A 15,361-nucleotide genomic window follows, 5' to 3' on the forward strand; every position below is an offset into this window, starting at 1 on the left:
TTCATTCTTTTAATAGTTTAAACATGGATTAATTGCCCTATTTTTAAAATAAAAATAAAAATAAATAAATAAATACTGATTGACAAGAGGAGCATGAACTTGAAAGATTAAAAAGGGAGCAAATATGGGATAACCATTATAACTGATTGATGTTAAGCAATGACTTGATGGCAGGAAACTTAAAGTACATGGTACAAAAAAGCCTTCATGTGGTTTATCCAGGAGCCAACTGCAACTAAAAAATAACATCTTAAAACTAGGTTGCCCTTCAAAACTTGTGGGATCAGCAACACGTTCCGGTTTGCCATCACCGCAATCCTACTTCACGAGCAAATATGCATCTTCCACTCGGCAACTAATGCCCATCTTTTTTAAAGCCTCTTCGACATTCTGTGTCACAATTTCAACTTCTTTTTAGGCTTTTTAACAGTGACAAGTCCTGGGTCTCCCACCATCTGCAATTGACAAGAAATAAAAATCAGGCAAGTGCTCGTGTTCAAACATAAAGAAACTCAATTAAAAAAGCCCTTGCAAATAACCTTCTGCTTTTTATTTTTCTTATCTTTCTTCTTTTTTTTCTTCTTATTTTGCCTCTCAGGCTCATGATTTTCCATTGTCCCTTGAGATAAATCCTGAGAAATCAACAGTGACCCAGAGTGACAGAGAAACGTCTCAACAGCATTTAAGAAACATTTATAGGAAGGAGTAATATCAAAGCACCTCAGTATCACTGAAAGATGTTACGTGTCGAACTGTTCTACCTGAATTCGACGCCCCACCTAACAGGCAAGAAAATCAGAGCATGATTTAAAATTCTGCATAAAAAAGAAAAGGATGAGTGAAAAGTGAACAGCTTCTACAGTCATGCTAGATCCCATGTTATTGTCTTATTATATATCAAATCAGAGATTCTTGACAAACATTAGAAGAGATGGTGCAATGGTTCATTAATTCTTCCTTGCAAAGCCCACATCCCATCAAAACCCTCCCTCACATTGTTCCCGCTCTTCTCTCTTCTCCTAAAAAGGGTAAAATAAAAATACTGACAAAACTAAATGAAAAAAAATATATCACCAAAGATCAAACTCTTAAATACACATGCAGTTGACCAAGACTAATGACCCTAGACTCAAGCAATTGATGTACAATTAACTTGAAAAGGCAAGAACTATTCGAACAACAAGAAATGGAAGTCATCAAAGTAGGAATCAGATGCTGGCCTATACGGGGCGTTTGCCTTGGGTTATTCTAAGAATTCCTAGAAATGTGGCCCCTTGGAAAGTTGGACGCTCCACATTTAGGAAGCCATGGAATCCTACATGGCAGGTATTTTGGGTTCCTAAGGAGTGCAAGATACCCTTGGAACAGAGGTATTTGAAACTCAACTCTCCCTTGAGCTCTCTAGGATTCTAATGGATATCCAACTAAATGATACAAAAAAATATCCCTCTAATGCGTTGCTCTCAGACGAAGAAATTGCACCTTGTTCGCTTGTAATAGTAGTAGTGGTGGTGGTAGTAGTAATAATATATATACTACTAAAAGTTATTATTACTATTTGTTTACACTATTATGATTATTACTATATTAAAAATTACTATTATTATTAATTGCTTTCATTATTACAATATTTATTTTTGGTAGAAATGAAGAAATATCATTAAAGAAGAAAGAATGTACAATAAATAAAATAAAAAGGACATAAGAAATCCTCCTAAGAAATAGAATTAAAAAAAAAAAAAAGGAGCTGCCTGGTGCACAAAGCTCCTGCTTATGTGGGGTCCAGGAATGGGTGGACCACAATGGGTCTATAAAGAAGAAAAATTACAATCAAAATAACAGAGCTTTCCAACCATGCTGTAAATCTGAAAATATACCCACTTAAAACAACCATCTGCAAAAGCCCAAATTTTCAAAAGAATCATATTCCACAGCACAGATGACATCTTTTTCCCCCTAAAGATATGAGCATTCCTCTCCAACCAAATACCCTAGAAAACAGCAAAAAATCCCACACCACTCTTAACTCCAAACCATCTCCACTCCTGCCATAACCCACAAAGAAATTAGCCGACAAATCCTTAGACAAATTGATGTAGGACAGCATCATGGATTTGCTGCCACAGGAGAAATTAGAAGACATTGAGAGAAGGGTAAGGGAAGAAGAAGGGAGAAAGAGATAAACTTCAGAGGAAAGAACACCTGTCACAAACCCCAAAAACACATAATCCTACTACAAGCAAAGGAAGCACACATATAATAACTACTAATTAACTAAGCATAATATGGGTTAAGGACCCAATCAAAAGGCCTCCAAATTGGGTAATTATCCATCCAATTACACGCTTCTCATCCTACATCATTTCTGGCCTTCTTAAAAGAGCTTAACTCCATCAAGTTGGGGAAAGTAGCAAGGAGTCCATCACCATGAATAGAATCATCTGGCTTCATAAGAAATTAACTAAAACTACACTTCAATTTGGTAAGTGGAAGAACTCAAGACAGCATCAAGTTATACTTCTTCGGTCGATAGAGAAGGAATAAAAATTTTCATATCCATCATGCACAGCCCAAAAGGATATGGCAAATCTAGAGAGGAAGGATATCACATTGTGTGATTGCACTGCCTCCACAAGAGAACAGATTTTGAGGGTATTGTTCACCCAAGCAATTTCATATGGATAGGAATGAGGTTTGACTTCCAAAAGATGCTAGTTCGCCTCCAATCTCTTTACCTTCAACCTTGTGGGAGGCAAGCATATTCGGAGTACTAGACAAATTTTACGTTGCAGTTATAATCTAAGTCACTTGAGATTTCTATTTCAGCTTCAACTACTTGAATGTCATCGTCATTGTTGACTTTTTGAGTCCGATCCCTAGTTTTGATTGTGACAAACCGCAAGTTACTTATGTATGTATTCAGTGCTTGAAGCAAACTTAATACTTTAGCGCACACATAAGGAAGAGATGGAAGCTAGGAGGAACATAAAGACCATATCATCTGGCGCATTCCAAGGAAGTCATAAGAGTAAAGAAGATTGAAGACATTTAAATTTTATTTGTATTGTATTTTGCTTTATATTTTATCTGTAATAATGCATGACATGCATGATGTAAATGATAGGCTCCGATGACCATAGATTGACCGTAGGAAATCGAACAAAGGTCATAGGCTGACCCTAGGACACAATACCCTTAATATAAAATACTATAACTTATTCACAAGGGTTTAAAAAAGAATTTAGGGTCAAAATTGGGGCAGTTTAGTCGATCAACGCTAGATTTTTTGGTTTAATTTAAAAGCTTGGACAATAGGGAATAGGACAAGTACCATAACTAACCTCAGGGGCAAAATAGGAATTTCCCTTGCCTTGGTCGGCCGACCTTTGCAAGGTCATTTGACATTGGTCGATCGAACTGAGAAAGTTGACCAAAGTCAAAGATTTGGTCAACCGAACCCTTGGCAATATAAATGCCTCAGTCAACAGAACCGATCAAAAATCAACATATTGACTTTGCTCGGTCGACCGTTCTATAATGAGTGTGTCCTCCATGGTCGACCGAACTAGCACGTGTATGACTCCCAACAACTTGGTCGACCAAACCATTAGTTCAAAGCTAACTTGGTTGACCGAACCTTATAAAATGGTCAACCGAACCTGCCTTGGTCGACTGAACCTCGAAGGGTTCAAAATTGCCCTGAGACAGTTGACCGAATTCTTAGTTGAAAATTACCACGGTCGACCGAACATAGCAATACGGTCAACCGAATCCTGAATATGGTTGACCAAACCTCTCGAGTTGGTCAATTTTTTACCGCAGGTAAACGAACTTAATTTTAATTAAACATCATTAATCTTTTTTCTAAAATGACCTCCGTGTCACCAACAATCATATTTTCACCCAAGTCTACCCTCATTTAACTCAAAATTGTAAAGATGATTAGTTAGAAAATCCTCTGAAATTTCTATATCATATTTTCATCTTCCTAACTAGTTTTTCATCCTCTTTTTATTATTTATTCGAAAAATCATTTCAAGAGAGTATTCTTTATCTTGGGCATTTTATTTTTTACAAATCATATTGCTTATCCTCTCATATCTCATTTTTTTAAAATCATTATCTTGAGAGTAAATCCTAAATTTTTTTCATATATTTTCATTGATAAACATCTTTAGAGAAAAACTATTTCTTACTTGTGAATCTTGCACATCCATTGCAAGATTCAAAGGCTCACTTGCTCGTACGTGCAAAAATATTTTTGAGCCATAAACCCTAGATTATCTAGCACTTTATTTAGAAAAAATATTTTTAGAGAGATTTCTTATTTGGGTTAAAATCTTTGAGCACTTATCATAAACATCTTTATACAAAGGTTATTTTATGAGAAAATCACCATACTCACATTAAGCTTATTTTCATATCATACAAGAGTGCATATTGAGCTTATTGGTGTACACATCAGCTTGTCTTAGAAGCAATTTATTTGTACACAAATATTTTATTGGTTGTATTCCCGATGTGTGATCGGAAGAGGAAGACTTGCCCTGTGAAAAGTCTCAAACTGGTTCAGACCTGGTTAGGAGAACTAGGTGCACCATCCTATAAGGTTTTGTATTATGTGCCGCTCCACCCGTTAAGCGAGCCATAGTGGAATCCTCTTACTTGTGAGCTTGACGCGAAGGCGTAAGCAGTATTGGCCGAACCCCGATAACATGTTTGGTGTAGCTATTATTTTTTCGCAATTTATTTTCTGCACCTGCATGTTATTATTTATTGTTTTGATAGTTTTACTAATATGCATTGAATGATTGATAATACTGAGATTGGTTTATTAGGTTAAATATTTGCTCAGTAGTTCATCTGTGTTATTAGGGAATGCTTAGACGACCCTAGGTTGTGTTATCTTGTTGTTGGTTAGTTGACCTAGGAAGGAAATTTTAAATACCCAATTCACCCCCCCCCCCCCTCTTTTCTCCTCTTGGGAATACACCAATTCCAATAGTCATCATCTCCACTCTCTGCAAAAAAACATAACTTAGTTAGGACATTGTGTAGCTTGATGCCCAAATCCTTGACATTTGAAGCACTCAATTAATAATTGGACCTCAGAAGTTGCTTCAAAATTCTCAAGAGTCTTCCAAGGGGTATTAGTCTGAACTCCTTTGCCCAATTGCTCAATTGACTTCTCTCACGCAACTCCATTAGCATTCTTCTCAAACCAAACGATTGATGTGGCACTAGGAAGATTATGTTGCATAACTTCCTCGATATAAGTGGCAAGCGATACTGCATCCCCAACTATAATGAGATGACAGGTAGCAAGCTAAGAGGCAATAGCTACCTTCAACCCTTTCTTGTATGTTGAAAATTTCACTTGTGAGTTTGTCCCACATTGAAAAAAATAAAGTGAAGGATGGGTGCTCATATATGGTTGAGCCCAAGATGTAATAGGATCTTTTGGATCAAGTTGGTGTTCACTCATGTATATCAAGTGTCCATGCAAAGACTCCCCCAATGCTAATAAGTAGTATCAAAGCCGATGGTTCATAACTCACGACAAGCAACACTGTAAAGTTGAGGTGTGTACCTAATTCTCATAACATTGAGTGAACTCCCCATGGTTCCATCGCCCTCCCTAATGATTGAGTAATGGCTTCCATTCAAAGGGAAGTGGTTAGAACTTGCAGGTGAGAGGGGATTATTGAGAATTCTACTTGTGAGTTTGTCTCATATTGAAAATTTTGAGTGGATGATGGGTGCCTATATGCATGATTGGGCCAAAGACCCAATAGGCTTTAGATTTTTGGTCAAGTTGGTTCTCACTGCTCACTTATATATATCAAGCCTGCCACAAGTACTTCCCCAATGCAAACATTGAACAGAGCTATCATCACATTCTATTTTCATTCTATATCGGCACGAGTAGCCAAATGATAGAACCTACTAGTGTACTCTTATCACTATCTTTTCTTCTTGCTTCAAATCAAAGAGTTGCAAATGAGCACTCCTATACTCTGACTTCATCTCATACCACATTATAATCTCACCAAATCTCCTTCTTCTAAAGATCTCCTGTTGTTTAATCCACCAAATTTGAGTAGTTCCCTTTAATTTTGATTCAGCTAAATACAACTTTCTATTCATGTCATTCCATAGAAAATAGTATTCTAAAGAATACACACAATCATCAAATTTATGAGGAGAACATCACCAATAAAAATATGGAACGTTTAATTTAATTCCCTTAATCAAGTGATCATTTTGGCATTCACAGACCTCAAAAGTATGAGAAGCAACAGCTGTACCATTTTCCATCCATGACCCTTTTACCTAAGGCTGCAACTTCAGTAATTAGCCTATTCAATACATTAGTAAGTCTCCAAGGCATTCTTCATGTTTTGTACCCTGCCGGACAAAAATTCCAAATTTGCAGACAACTCACCATTAGTCACCATGCATCTGTTTCCTATATATATATATATATGCTGCAAGATTTATCATAAAGAACCCTTAACATAAGTGCCAAATTCTCAGTCTATTTATGCAAAACCACTGACCTTATTCCCAATCCCGCTTGGAAAACTCACAAGTTATGGCAATGAAATCTGATTCTTGATGCTGGCAGTCAAAGTTCTTGCTTTTTGCATCAAATTATCATGTTTGCTTACAAAATACCATGTCCGCAATCAAAATATCAAACTGCAAATCAAATTATCATGGAAAAACTAAAAATCTCGCAGTTGGAAGCAATTTCTGGTGAAATTGGAAAATGCAGGAGAATCTGGTTCAGGCGCATGTTGATGGTGTGTGGGCACAGAGGTGCTGGCAGTGACCTTCCGATGATGGTGTTTGGAGCAAAGTTAGATCAGGGGATGCTAATCATAATGGTGGTGGTGGTGGTGGTGGTGGTGGGGGTAGTTGTGTGCAGAAATAATCCCAGGAACTCAGGGATTTCGAAGGGCCAACGCTGGAATTTTTTCTCCGGAATGTGGGGCCACATAGCTGGTTGGATGGTGACGAAATTTTGGGGAAGCGCTTTTTGAGGGTTTTTGTTTTGTTTGGTAATGGGGGTGTCGCGAAATGACACTTGGGAAGTGGCATTTGAAATTTGAGGCAGCAGCTGTAATTTCAGGTTTGTTTTCTTGGCAATGCAGTGCTGCAGTGATAGAATTTCTAATGTGCAGCAATGAGTATGGATAAATTGGGAGAGGTATGGAATAAAGAAGAGAAAAGAAGAAGGGAGAAGAGAAGAAGACAGCAAGAGAGAAGTTACAGAACAGAGGAGAAAATTCGGAAGGAAAATCAGAGATGAAGAAGAAAAGAAGAGAAGAAGGAAGAATGAAATGGAGAATGGGGGATTGAAGTGAAAGAACAGAGATCGATTTTGGGCTCTGATACCAAATGATACAGGATAGCATCATGGATTTGCTGTCAAGGGAGAAATTAGAAGAAATTTAGGAGAGAATGGAAGGAAATGAAGAAGGTTAGGCTTGAGGGAGAAAAGAACACATGTTAATTCTCAATTCAAATTCAACAATAACCACCTCCTACATGGCTTTCACACGCTATTAATAAGAAAGTCTATAACACAAGAAATTACACATAGCCGTAAAGATACATGAAATTACAAATGCATCACTAAAATATACAAATATTACAAACAAGCCCCCAAATCACATAATCCTACAACAAGCAAACTAATACACACAATAAACCATTAATTAACTAGGCAGATTTTGATTTAGGACCCAACAATCCATTTTTTTGTAGCAAGAGAAAAAGATTTCATCAAAAGATCATGAATGTAAAAGAAGGAGAATAACACATCCTCCTAGAAGAAAACAGGGAAAAAAATAAAAATCAAGGACAAAATCAAAAAACACAAATCAAGCTATTAGATGAAGCCAATCCCATTGAATATCCGAGAAGCTCACTCCTTTAAAGGACTCAGAGGCAACACATCAAATCAAAGCTAGGTAGCAACTCTTCTCCCAAACCAGCAAAGAATTCAGATTCTCCCCCTGAAAAAAATGTGCACGTTATGCTCCAACCATAAATCCTGCATTACTGCATAATAAGCGCATCTCCATAGTGCTGCCAAATCCTTTCTACTTCCAAAACCCAAAAAGGAAACTGCCAAAAATTCCTCCACCATTTCCGGACAAACCCAGCTCTCTCCCAATACACCAAATAACTTATTCCACATTTTCCAGGCAAAATATCAATGCAGAAATAAATGGGATGCTGTTTCTGAACTGCTATAACAAAGAACACAAGCATCTAGAGAAAGGGCCTTCAAACAGTCTCCTGCTCAGCAACAAGTTATTGGTATTGACCCTATTAAGCACAACCAACCAGATAAAAAAGTGTTAACTTTGGGGAACTTAAGCCTCCTATTTTTTTAATGGAGCAGAAAGGAACAATTAGAACAGGTCAAAAAATCACAAAAGGATCTGCAAGGATAAACCCTCAAAAGGATAACAGAAATCATTCAACATGAATGACAAAGAAGAAAGCTCAACCACCTCCCACTCATTGAGAAGCCTCCGAAAATGAAAATCCCATGAAGGCTAAGGACCATCCGAACCAACAAAACAAGAAGAAATAATGCTATTCTTCCCTGAACCTAAGGGAAAAGAGGTGGACAGAGCAGCATTCCCCAACCAGAGGTCTTTCCGAAAACAAACACAAGAACCCTTACCCAACACCAACTTAGGTTTTCTGAAGAACTCCTAAATCCCAAATTGGTATCCCATCCATTCGCATTCAGGCCAAACTTACTTTTATTGACTCTATGCCAAAGGGATGAGTCCTCTATGGGAAACAGCTAAAGCCACTCAGCCAAGAGGGAAGTGTTTTTTAGACACTAGATTACCAAGACCCAAAACCCCTCCAGTTTTGACCTACACACGACATCCCAACACACCAAACAGTCCCATTTTACCTCCCACCTTGGACCAAAGGAAATCTCACATAATTTTCTCAAGCTTACTAGCAATCCAAATTCCAAATAGGAATTCTAGAAATAAACAAATAATACAACGGATACCAGCAAGGCAGGCCTGAATAATAGTAATCCTACCCCCAAATAGAAAATAATGCTCTCTTCCAAATAGGATGGTATATGTGGCAAATTCTTCTACAATATAATCTCACTACAAATTTGAGCAATTTCAATACCTTATACATTATGACAGATTGGACTGGAGTCTGGACTGCCTATAAAGTTCAAATAGGATGGTTTAAGTGGAAATGCTTCTAGAATTATTATCTCGCTATAAATTTCTATCAAAAAACAGGAAAATATCAAAATGATAAGAAGTCAGTTATGACATTTATTGTAGAGAGTGTTGAATTGTCAAGAAAACAAATACAAAGAACTAGATAACCAAAATAAGGATATTATAGTAGCTCAGAAGCAACGCATGAAAAGAGGAAATAGCAAGTAAAATGCATTCAAACGAAGCTATAGCTGGTAAAACTTGAGACAAGAAAATGGAATTCATTTAAAATAGTTCAGTAGCGTGGAATAAAGTCCAAGGCTGCAAGGCATATATCAAGAAGGACTGAAATGATTTTAGTTGAAGCTGTTGTAATGGCATTGGGAAGGCTAATGTGAGGATGTTACTTTGAGCCTAAACATAGTAGATTGACAAAGAAAAATTTGTGCAGGTAACATCAAGTAGTTTGGTCTTCGGCTTTGTTAAGTTTGGGTTTCAAGCAAACAGCAACTCATCAAATGGAAAGGAGGTGTTTGCAAAAACTTTGAATCCCTTTTAGCATACAAACCCTTGTAATTTTTGCTTCTGATATACATACGCGACTTTTTTGTTTCTTTGATATGCAATTTTAACCATTAAAATGGAAAATTATGCTCACATGTCCTTCATCCAAGCTATTAGAATTCAAGATAATCAGTGAAAAATGGCAAATGCTTGCTCAAGCACGCGATTTTAGCTATTTTCTTACAATACCTACATGCTTCAATTCATCAACAAAAGTAACTCAAATCTGGTATATAGAATCTCAGTCATTAGCTTGTATTTATCTTGATATTTGTGCTCTCTGTAGTCTGCATGCAGAAAGTAGAGGCCTTGATCACTTTCCTAATATTTTACTAAGTTAATAAGAAAGATTTGTTCTGTAGACAATAACTTAGGACACTAACTCAGGCACAACCACCCAGTTCATAAAATTAGGAAGCTTAAACAGGTAGAACCAAAATGAAGTAGAAGAGGAAAACACTGAATGACTAGCTGAAATTAGAAATGCATGGCAAGGAGGGGTAAGGTACCTGTTGAATCTATGAATTAATTTTGGTGACGTCAAAACCAGTACGTGCTTAATCATATTGCCTGATTCTTAGACTTTGATTGATTATTTGATTTTTTGTTTGAAATAAATGTTTAATCTAAAGCATTTGCTTATTCATGTTTGTAGTGATTTAACTACTAGTAAGGAATTTAAGATCAACTTACATTATGATTTGATAAAAAATGTGATTCATGTGATGATTAAATTATGTTTAAGTTGCTTCCCTGATAACCAGCTACACTTAGTGAAATAAAAAACTTAGCTATTTTGCACTGATCTTGACTTCAACGGACTCTAATCTTTTTATCTTGACTATAATGGTGTTTAATCTTGGCTTTAACTTGCAGTCTTCTGCTAATTATGATCGTATGGGATTAAAGAGAGGTTTTCTTAAGTAGGTGCTGTTAGTTTTTTTTCCTTTTTCCTTTGTTTTTTTTTTTTCCTTTCTTTGGCTGTTTTTTTGGGAGGATTTTTTGTCCTCGCTTAGATTTTCTATCAAAAAACAAAAACCTTTTAAGAAAAATCAAGATAAAAAAGAAATTGAAAAACTAAAAAAATTTTAATGAGCCTAGCTGCTTAGAGTTGAAATTCAAAGTTAAAGGCTTAAATAATAATGTTAATTTGACTAATTTTGATTGGTCAATAGAAAGTCATACATTTGGGTAAAGCTGCGTACTATAGATCCATTGTGGTCCACACCTTCCCTGGACCCCGCATACGCAGGAGCTTTGTGCACCGGGCTGCCCTTTTTTTTAATGATTGATTGTTCTTACTTTATTTAAATAGAAGATTTGATCACATTTTATAAATAAAGTAAGATTATATTTGGTCTCTATGTTTGATAAATTTTACATGTTTTTATGAGATTGGATTTTAGATGGAATATTAGATTTTTTTTTTAATTTCGCATTAATTAGATAAAAGGGATTTTTGAATGAAGTGAACATTGAAGACTCGTTCTTTCTCTCTTTCTTTCAAAGAGCTAAATTTTGGAGCATATACAGTGTGTACCATGACCAAATTGGGAGGAAAAACAGGCGAACCATGCGCAAGAGCTATCAATCATTCTATTATGTCTAGAGAGCTCGTTTTTATGGGGTTATTCTTTTGTAAAAGGACTTCAGTCCTAAGTGAGCTGAATTTAATTTGTAATTAAGTTTGCAAATTTGTGTTCTTGAGTGAGAGAACATGTGGGGGCAGGTAGTCCTTGCCTTAGGCAAGGTTAGTCACCTTGTGTGAGGTTGTCACCTCAGTGGTTCGTAACTTGGTTTGATCTTCAACATCAAGAAGATAGACCTTACTAAGAAAGGATTAGAAGGTTCCTAACAGTGTTTTGTGGTTAAGATCTATGGGACAAGATTAGATTGACTGACTATGATAATTATATCTCCATGTTAGGATTTTCATGTGTAAAGTGCAGGCTAATCATTTAAAAGACCAAAATATCCCAAATAAAAAGAATAACACCAAAAAAAAAAACACTAAAGGGTAGTCTAGTCTTTTATTGATTTGCCACTCCTAGCCTATGGGGAGGGAGTGAGGGAGGCCAATCCTATCCCACATCTTTGTTGCATCAAATGTAAGCAAAGGATTCTTAGCCTAGCCTAAGCTAACCAAGCCACCAAAACAACATACCCTTGAGGTATTGTTACGAGCATTAGATTTTTCCTTACCATTATAAATGGTTGTATCTCTCCTTTATCTTCAAATTTCCACAAAGTTTATTTTGTTCTTATTGGTGTGTCTGAATTTATAATTGTCTCATGATGGATCAGCAAATTATGGGCCGAGCTAGATTTGAACCAGCATAGACATTGCCATCGAATCTACAATCCATCTCCATTAATCACTCAAGCATGGGAAAAATAAAATTTAGGTTTTTTGATAATCCATGATCAACTTCCTTTCGTAGTACCCTACCCTCGTCAAATCCCCGCTGCCTCCTTGAAAGGGAGAATTCCTGAACCACTTGCTGATGGGGGCATACTTATAAAGGGGAAAAAATTGTTCATGAAAGAGAATGAACCTCTATCTAAAGGAAATAAGCCAATACAAATAAGGAAAGACCAACTAGCATTTAGACAAGCATTATACGAAGTAACTAAAAAAAAAAACCCTTTTTACCGGAACATAACCATTTGGATGAGCAATTTTGCAACGGACACAAACCCATTACAAAATCATTTATCAATTCTGAGCATATCAATAAATGGCATACAAAGTTTCTGTAGACCTATCAACATATTAGCTCCAAAGATTAAGAAATTAATGCTGGGAAATCAATAGAAATAGACAGTAAACAAAGACGAGAAGAAGGGTTGGGTACTTACAGGATTTTACGGACTGTTTAGCATTTTTTACAGCCAATTCAATAAGATCGGGGTTTAGGGAAGCCAATCCGCTAGGATCCTGGAGTTTTCTTTCCAGGAATTTTGCCAAAGCAGCAGCCTTGTTGGTTGTCACCGGTCCCCCTGGGTGAGCCTGCCTACACCCAATACGCAACCATCATCTCCCTCTCTAACGCACAAAACAAAAACAAAACAAAACAAAAAAAACACCAAAAATGGAGAAAAAAAAAAAGGAAATAAAAAAAGAAGAAAGCAAACTTGGGTTGAAAACGGGAAGAAGGAGGCGGTGCCGGCAGAGGCGCAAATTTGCTGCCCCGAAGAGCCCTTCGTTCGTCCTCTGTCAGTCCCTCCATCTCTCTCTCTCCTCAAATTCTCAATTCAATTTGTTGAGCCAACCAAGGACGACTACCAATGTGGTTAGAGAAGCGTATCAGGCAACGGCGTCGTTTTCATGGCAGAGCTTTTTTGAAAAATGGAAAATTCCCCCCTTTAGTAGTTCGCGCAATAAAACTTTAATGCAAAATTTAATAAGAAGATATAATCCTCATTTTGCAAAAATTCAATAAGACAATGGAGACTAGTTAATGTTCAAAGCCTCGATAAAAATTTATAGAAGTGTACAAGGATGGAAAATGCCCTATTATATTATAAAAGTAAAATGAGTTTATTCTTCGCCATCATGTGTTTTTTTACATAATATCTTAAGTTACAAAGGTCGAACTAGATTTTTATTTTAATCTAAATCACCAAGTCTTGTATAGAACATTTTAATCTATTAGATCAAAGGTAACATCTCCCTTGCTTGGCAAAAAAAAATAACAACGACAAGAGCTTTTATTACGGCATGTTGGATTATTTGGAGGATGTGGAATGTTGAGGTAATAAACGGAATATACTCTATAAATCATTATCAGATAACATAGATCATTCATAATAAAATAGTCTAAGGTTCATCTTATTCCCTAGCCCATTCAAAATTAGCATAGATTCATAAAAAAGTATATGTTCTCTCTCTTGGAAACTATCTCCAATGTTTTCTACAATGAAAACTCTTTTTTTTTTTTCAAATGAGAACTCATACCACAAAATTGCAACTCAACAAAGTGACCATTATTTTTAATTTCGTATGTAAATATTTGTGCATATAAAACTATCATGGGTTCTTTAGCACATTTTTTAGTTGTACAACTCTTAATACAACTATAATCCAATTTGGTGCCCAAAAAAATATTTGGCACAGGAAACAACACAGAAAATTAGCATTTAAATATATATCATAGAATATAATGTGGAGGTCTTAGAATAGAATACGTTGTGATATCATTGGTCTTGTATAAGTCTATAAGTTCTTGTTGTTGTTGTTGTTAATATTATTATATTTAAATTGACTTTGTGGAAAGAAAAGAGGAATGCTAGGTTATTTTCTTACATGATACCTAAGTACTCTAAAAATTGAATTATTTTTTGCAAAAAATATTTCAAACTCACTTGCGTATTAGATTAATTCCAGTATGAGTAACCCAAATATTTTTAGCATTGCTGTTCGTAAATCCCAGACCACGTCCCAAAATCACCCAATTTGTCCCAAGTTTTCATAAGCAATTCAAAATTTGGAAACATGAGCCCAATTCATTAAAAATAATTTAAACTACTCAGAGAAATTCAAGCCTAAATTGCCCCAATAAGTTAAGAACTTCAAACACTTCAATAATTTAAAGTAAAGTGAAAAGTCATATCAAATTTATTTTCATAATGAAAGCTATAGGAACCTTCGCTTCTACTTTTTGATCATTTCTTAGTCAAATATTTAGGAAAAAAATCTCCTTCTATTATGAATTGTCAAAAAAAAAAGTAGATGTCGAAGTGATTGGTTAAGGTTATAGTAACATCCTATAAACATAGTTTCCTAAGGGTCATAACCATACTAAAGGTTCATTAGATAACAAAATAACCCATCTTATATATCACCAAAATGAAAAGAAATGGTTTAAATTTCATATTGCGCTTGCATTCTAACAATAACTTTGGATGCTTTAAATTATTTCTAGGTTCATTTTTTGTCATCACTCCTCTTATGTAGTTGACTCAGCCAACCAATCCCTCCATAAACAATCTCACTCCTTGCATAACTGTCGATCATTGTGAGCACCTCTTCAAAATCTTCTTACATTAAAGAATTTCAAAATGTAAATAAATTTGAAAAGTGTTACTAGTTGTAGACCTTCCCAAATTACCTTTATTGACCAAATTAGTTCCCCAAAAATTTCTCATTGTCCTTAGTTACATCACACCCAATCAATAATATTAAGGAAATTTGTTGAACCCTAACAGTTGAAGATTTGTGAATATCTTATTGTATGCGGCGATCTTGAATTCTTCAAATTGTATTATTTGAATATAATGTATCTAGAATTTCATTAATGTAATATTTAAATATTTTTGAATTTGTATTTGAATTTGATAGTTTAGAATCTCTTTGATTTAGTATTTAAATACTTTTGAATTTGTATTTGAATTTGTAACAAACTATACCTTGTACAAGTCCTATATATAGGACATCACTACATCAATGAAAGTGTCATGCATTTTCTATAATTAACTCCTTGTGTCTCTTATAGATGGAGACGTAGTCCGATCAAAAAAAGCTAAGTCTCCATTGTCCATGATGCTTAGGCTCTTTGTCCCAATATTTTTTC

General features: G+C 35.6%; 1 protein-coding gene across 1 annotated transcript; it reads right to left on the bottom strand.

The window, feature by feature from the left end:
- Nucleotides 1-115: 115 nt before the first annotated feature.
- Nucleotides 116-13,101, bottom strand: LOC131151603 (uncharacterized). Its single transcript, XM_058102863.1, has 5 exons — nucleotides 12,924-13,101; nucleotides 12,648-12,802; nucleotides 721-779; nucleotides 540-632; nucleotides 116-455 (listed from the first exon to the last, which is right to left on the bottom strand). Exons 1-5 carry the CDS (start codon nucleotides 13,016-13,018, stop codon nucleotides 396-398), a joined length of 462 nt encoding a protein of 153 aa, XP_057958846.1. The 5' UTR covers nucleotides 13,019-13,101; the 3' UTR covers nucleotides 116-395.
- Between the last annotated feature and the right edge of the window lie 2,260 nt (nucleotides 13,102-15,361).

The sequence above is a fragment of the Malania oleifera genome, chromosome 3 (genome assembly GCF_029873635.1).
Source record: "Malania oleifera isolate guangnan ecotype guangnan chromosome 3, ASM2987363v1, whole genome shotgun sequence".
NCBI lineage: Eukaryota > Viridiplantae > Streptophyta > Magnoliopsida > Santalales > Ximeniaceae > Malania > Malania oleifera.

Bases quoted from the DNA above. Each gene is read 5' to 3' on its own strand.
- LOC131151603 (XM_058102863.1), bottom strand. From the start codon at position 13,018: ATGGAGGGACTGACAGAGGACGAACGAAGGGCTCTTCGGGGCAGCAAA. The intron at 780-12,647 runs GTAAGTACCCAA...CTTGCCTGTTAG, and splicing joins TAAACAGTCCGTAAAATCCT to GTGGGGCGTCGAATTCAGGT. The intron at 633-720 runs GTGCTTTGATAT...TTGATTTCTCAG, and splicing joins CATCTTTCAGTGATACTGAG to GATTTATCTCAAGGGACAAT.